The sequence below is a fragment of the Orcinus orca genome, chromosome 1 (genome assembly GCF_937001465.1).
Source record: "Orcinus orca chromosome 1, mOrcOrc1.1, whole genome shotgun sequence".
Taxonomy (NCBI): Eukaryota; Metazoa; Chordata; class Mammalia; order Artiodactyla; family Delphinidae; genus Orcinus; species Orcinus orca.
In genome coordinates, this window is record NC_064559.1 from 202,723,414 (window position 1) to 202,729,413 (window position 6,000).

At 50.4% G+C, this 6,000-nt stretch overlaps 1 protein-coding gene across 1 annotated transcript in view; it reads left to right on the top strand.

Annotated features, from left to right (window-relative positions):
• LRRC38 (leucine rich repeat containing 38) overlaps positions 1 to 3,781 on the top strand; it is a 35,389-nt gene extending 31,608 nt beyond the window's left edge. The window contains exon 2 of the mRNA XM_004272569.4: positions 1,893 to 3,781. Coding sequence (XP_004272617.2) covers positions 1,893 to 2,146 — 254 coding nt within the window. The 3' untranslated portion in view covers positions 2,147 to 3,781. The remainder of the gene's footprint in view (positions 1 to 1,892) is intronic.
• The last annotated feature ends 2,219 nt before the right edge of the window (positions 3,782 to 6,000 follow it).

Here is a 6,000-nt window from a genome sequence, read left to right on the forward strand (position 1 = left end):
CTATGTCCATAGTCACATTGGAGGTTAGGGCTTCAACATATGAATTTGGGGTGGGGGGAGATACAATCTAGTCCATAACAGGATTGGGGGTGGAGGTGGGCCTTTCTTCATAGTATTTATTTGAAGACCCCGGTTCTCAGGGGCTTCATCTCAGCACATGCCCATCTCTCCCGCCCCAGCTCATGCTGAATGAACTCACTCTGATGCCCCAGCTGCACAGTTCCCTGAACTCCGAGTTCTTTGCCAGCTTCCTTCTTCTCTACCTGGACTGTTCTTCCATAACTGCTTCCATCTCATCCTTTAGACCTTAGTCGACACCCTATCTACAGATGGTCCTTTGTCCCAGGCAAGCCTCAGCTTTAGGCTCCTACGAGTAAGTAGAAGGGGTAAAATTCACCAGCCTGCAGTTCTTGTAGCTGCCCTACCATTTCACTTGATGGTAGATGGGGTACCCCGAGGGGAACCGCTAACTGATAGAGGAGCAGTCATACAGCGGTATCTCTAAAATGCCATGAATCCATTACACTAGGAACATGTCCCTCACCCCCAGGTGACCGACAACTGCTGTCACCACTACTCCTCTTGGTGGCAGCCATGAGAAGACAGTGTTGGCTTCCTGTGCCCCGGCCCCTCTCTTCCTGGCTTTCCTCTCCAGCCCCACACCTGCTTTCTGTTCCTTTTGGAGGCACAGTGGCTGCAGGCCAGGTCTCTGGAGGCAATGGTTTGAGTTAGAGTCCAAGCTAGGCCACTTACTAGCTGTGCCACTTTGGACAAGTTTCTTTACCTCTCTGAGCCTGTTTCCTCATCTGTAAAATGGGGATGATGGCAGGACTTATCTCACAGAGTTGTGAGGATTAAACTATTTATTATGTGTGAAGTGCTTAGAACAGCGCCTGGCCCATGGTAAGCTCTAGATTGCATTTATTGCTGTTGCTATGAAGCACTGTCTCAGCACATACCCAGATGTAACATTTTTTTTGACCTGTGGATTTGAAACTTCTTTTTAAATTAGCCAGACACTTTTCACATGAGATCTTAAAGGGAACCCCAATATATAAAACAGAGTTTACAAGGGCTCTTCTGGTTGTAGCGGGGTGGGTGTCCCAGGAACTCTCTCTCAAACCCCTCAGTCTCTCTCACCAACTAGAAGATAATGTTTCTCACGTGTGCCTCGTGGACCAGCGGCATCAGAATCACCTGGATTTTAAAAATGCAGAGGCTGGGGTCCCAGTGCAGCCTGCTGAATTGGATTCTCCAGGGGGCGGAGCCTGGGAATCTGGATTTCGGTATAGTCTTCAGGTGATTCTGAAGCACAGAGGAGCTCATGCAAGCATCATAACTACATATTTATTTTCCCCACTCCTGCCAAGGGAAAACCCTTCTAGGGTAGTGAGTGGAGTTTCTACAGCGCTACACTGATCCTCTGTTCAGTTTCTCCTGGGTGGCAGTGGAAAGGAGGCTGGCGTTCTTCTTGGGAAGCTGCCTTACACACTGGAGGGTACTGCCATTGGTTGGCACCGCCCCTCCGCATCCCACAGCCTTGCCCTGCCCTCTGCCCCGAGGCCGCTGGGTATTACCAGATCTGGATTACGGTCTACAGAGCTTCTAAACTCTAAAAAGATTATGCTCCCTTCCATCACTACCTTGAGTGATTCAAAATCAAGAGTGCCACACCTTAAAGTAAGGGAGACCAGCACATTCTGGTTTCTTCCATGTGATTCCCCTGAGGCTTTTTGAAAACGTTTAAATTGCATTCAAGTCAACTTTTTCCCCCTTTTGTGTTTGGGGGCACGCGCCTGCTTTGCACCTGGTAAGCACTCACCTTGCTAACTTGTAGGCAATCCTGGGCTGCAGCCTAAACCTCTCTCTCGTTCTGCCTGCCTTTCTCACAGGCCTTGACGAAATCCAATGCTCCCTGCCCATGGAGAACAGGAGGATATTCCTGCAAGAGCTGTCGGAGGCCAGCTTCAGCGAGTGCAAGTTCAGCCTCTCGCTCACAGACCTGTTCATCATCATCTTCTCTGGCGTGGCTGTGTCCATCGCCGCCATCATCTCCAGCTTTTTTCTGGCCACCGTGGTGCAGTGCTTCCAGAGGTGCGCCCCCAACAAAGACACTGAGGACGAAGATGAGGATGAGGACGACTGAACCACCTGCACCCCCTCCTCGCTCTCCAGACCCCCAGCAGGTGGCGCTCCTCCGAGGGAAATGCTGAAAACGGAGAAGAATTGACCATCAGTGACCAGAGCAGCACCTGCTCTGAGCCTTGCCCCCGGGGCGCACCCGCTGAGACCGCTGATCTCAGAGTTTAGAATCCGCAGAGCGAAGGAGCCCAGGAAGGATTCCCCGAGGAGAGCCTGCCTCTCGGCTTGAGGTGCGTGTGGGCAGAAGATGACCGAGTCAGGTTTCAGAGGTGACAGCTGAAAACAGCACGGGGGATGTGAAGACTGGCAGCTCTCACCTGCAAAGGTGACTTTGTGCCGTCCATTTCTCTGACCTGGACCGCAGAACCAGGCAGCTTCTCCTTCCTGCTGAGAGGCAGCAGCCTAGACAGTGGGGATTGGAGTTCAGGTCCGTCTCCACGGGAGTGGGACTTCTGCCCCTTCTGGAATGGGCTTCGGCCGCCTTAGGGTGTTATGCAGAGAACAACCCCACATCTGGCTAAAGTGGCACCGAGGAAAAAGCTAAGACCTGACCGAAGGGTGTTTGTTGTTGTATTTTGGTGAGCAGGTCAGAAAAAACATTTGTTGACAGAACTCAAACCCCGATCCTTATCCTAAGAGGTAGCAACTGGTAAAGGAAGAACAGTCGTTTCTGTACACTTGTGATGGCCTCTGCTGAGAGTCACTCTTCCCCCTGAAGCACAGCAGTTGTTTCCATCTTGCCCCACCACCTCCTTCAGCCTCGAGTCCCACCTCAACTGAATAACGCCTGTTCATTCTCTGTGCTGGCACCGTTCCAGACTTGTCATCTCCAGAACTTGCGATAAACTTTCCTGGAGGCCAGGATTCCAAAAAGCAGGTTATATCGGACCAATAAAATGTTAAAAAAAAAAACCAAAAAACCTGGGACTTGGCTTCTGTAGAACCTCCATCAGTGGCCTTAGGGTGTGTGTGACATTCTTTGGAGCATAGGCTGTGACAGGCAGTGTTTTCCAGGATGCGGACTGCAGCACTTTGGTTCAGAGACAGTAGGAAACAATGCCATGCACCCAGCAGGTTGATGCAAGATGATGGGTATCGGCAGCGTTGGACCTTGCTGGGGACTGACACTTAGACGAGGGGCTGGTGAGAAGCTCCTGGGATATTTGGGGAAGCATCTTTCCATTGTTTCCCATAATATATTCCTTATGTTTCTTCCTCATTGCTCTCTTGCATCTTTGCCTCCACAAAGAATTACTGAGTGCTTGCTAAGTGCCCTGGTCCAGGAATTGTGGGTACACCTTCCAGAAGGAAGGTGGGGCCCCAGCTCCCTTGGGCCTCAATAATCTTATGGGTAGAATATAAAACAAACAAGTAAACAAAACTATAATTGTAGGTAGTGATAAGCGCCATGAAGGAAAGAAATGAGACCTTGTGACAGAGAGTAAGTGGGAGGAACCGGTCAAGAGTGGATGGATGGGTGTATTAGGCAGGGCTCTCTAGAGAAACACGATCAATAGGAGCTCTGTCTGTCTATCCATCTATCTGCATTACAAGGAATTGGCTCAGGCAGTTATGGGAACTGAGAAGTCCCACAGTCTGCAGCCAGCCAGCTGGAGACCCAAGGAATGCTGGTGGTGCAGTTCTGGTCTGAGTCCAAAGGCCTGATAGCCAGGAGAGGCAATGGTTAAGTTCTAGTTTGAGGGCAGGAGAAAACTCAGGTCAAGTAGTCAGGCAGAGGGAGAGGAAGGGGGGAGGGAGAGGGAGGGAGAGATGGAGAGGGAGATGGAGATGGAGAGAGAGAGAGCGAGAGAGGGAGAGAGAGAGGAGGGGGAGAGAGAGGAGGGGGAGAGAGAGAGAGAGAGAGAGAGAGAGAGAGAGAGAGAGAGAAATTCCTCCTTTCTCCGCCTTTTTGTTCTATTCAGGTCCCGATGGATTCGGTGCTGCCCACCCACTTTGGGAAGGGGCATCTGCTTTACTCAGTCTACAGATTCAAATCCTAATCTCATCCAGAAACACCCTCACAGACACACCCAGAAAGAATGTTTAACCAAATAACTGGGCACCCTATGACCCAGTCAAATTGATGCATAAAATCAGGGGGCCTCTGATTGGGTCGTTTTGAGCTGAATCCTGCCTGCTTCTCCCACCTCCTTGCTTCCCTCTCCCCTTCTCTCCTTTCCTCCTCTTCCACTCTGTCTCTACTCTTCTTTCTCCTCTTCACCCTTGAGGAGACTCCCGGTCACCTTTCTAGCCCCCAGCATTGCTGGCTCCAGTGGAGGAGACCCCTGGCTCAGAGGGGCTGTCTTCTCAGAGTCGCTGGGCAAATGGAGAAGTGGGCCAGCATCTTCCCAGACTCCATGGCAACCTCCGTGGGCCCCACCCTCAGTGCAGGTAATGCTTCCATTGAGGAAACAATATAGGCAAACAAAATGGTCATCACGAACCGTTAGGTGCTGCTCAAATTCCTGTCGAAATGTTCCAGCCATCATTTGTACCTTATTGTGTATGAAGGTTCCTGGAGACAGTTTTCAGTCAGGAGAGAGAACTGCACTGATGGGCCGTCATAGGGGAGATAGAAAAGACCATGGAGTAGGGGGCCGAGGGCTCAGAGGACACGAAACAATCTAACACCAGCACCTCCCCAGCCTGGCCACAGACTCAGCTGAGACTTGTGTGGGGTTGGACTTACGGTCTGTCATCACAGTCTCCAATCGCCATTCCCGGGAGCATCCTACCAGGGACACAACTAAAGGCCCTGGATCCAACTGGGCCCCCACCGAAGGCACACTGTGTTTTTCCCAGAATCCTAGGGAGGTGATACCCCAAGTTGTGGAAACTGCACTAGACCCTTGTTATGATAGGTTCTGATAGATGAATTCCCTCTTAATAAGTCTATTTTAATCCTTCGGTCCACTTCAAGTGGTTCATTGTGGTCAGCAGGCTCAGCTCTTTGCTCGGAAGACACACACCCTGCAGAGTGTAGGGGCCGGTGGTCATTTACTGAATGAATGAGTGAGCAAGGGAGGGGCCCCAAGGCTTGCTGGGTGCCAATTAACCATCATTTCTGCGAACTGCAACCTAGAGTTTTGAAAAGAACATGATTTGGGGGAAGAAGAAGAGTTTTCAAGTATTGGCAGTTGAAACAGTCATCTCCTGGATATAAAGTTCCCGTGAAACACTGGGGACATGGGGACATTAGGGACATCTGTGGTCAAATCCAAGGAAATATACTGACCAGGAGCCACAGCTCAACTGGGGAAACGCCTTTGAGAAGTGACATTGCACAAGCAGCAGGTGATGATTTAGCGCTCTCTCAAGTTATCATTAACAACAGTGGTAATGCTGCATACCAGTTGAGGGCCTCCTCTGCGCCGGACATCCCCTTTTCCCAGATCTCCACTAGTGTCATTTGGGTCTCAAGTGTCACCTCCTCAGAGCCACTCTCATCACGCCATCCTGTATTACCTTTTGCACAGCGTGTACCATGGTGTGAAGTTATCCCACCTGTTTGTTCACATGTTTATTGTCTACCTTTTCTGAACTAGAACATGAGCTCCCCAAGGGCAGGAACTCAGGCCCTTTGTGTCTCCAGCATTTGAACAGTAGTGGCACAACCAGTATGCATGTGGGGTGAAAAAGCAAACAAACGAATTCCAGGCACAGTACTAGAAACTCTAAAAACCTGAGCTCTACTTAAGCATACTCACAACTCAGGTGGAGAGCTGCTATCATCCTCATTTTGTCGACTGAAAAAAACTGCACAACCTAAAAACTGAGAGTTATGTTTTATGCGGTGGGAAGTTTTAGGACTTCAAGCCGGGGAGGGAGCATCTCCAGTAGCCCTGAGAACTGCTCCAA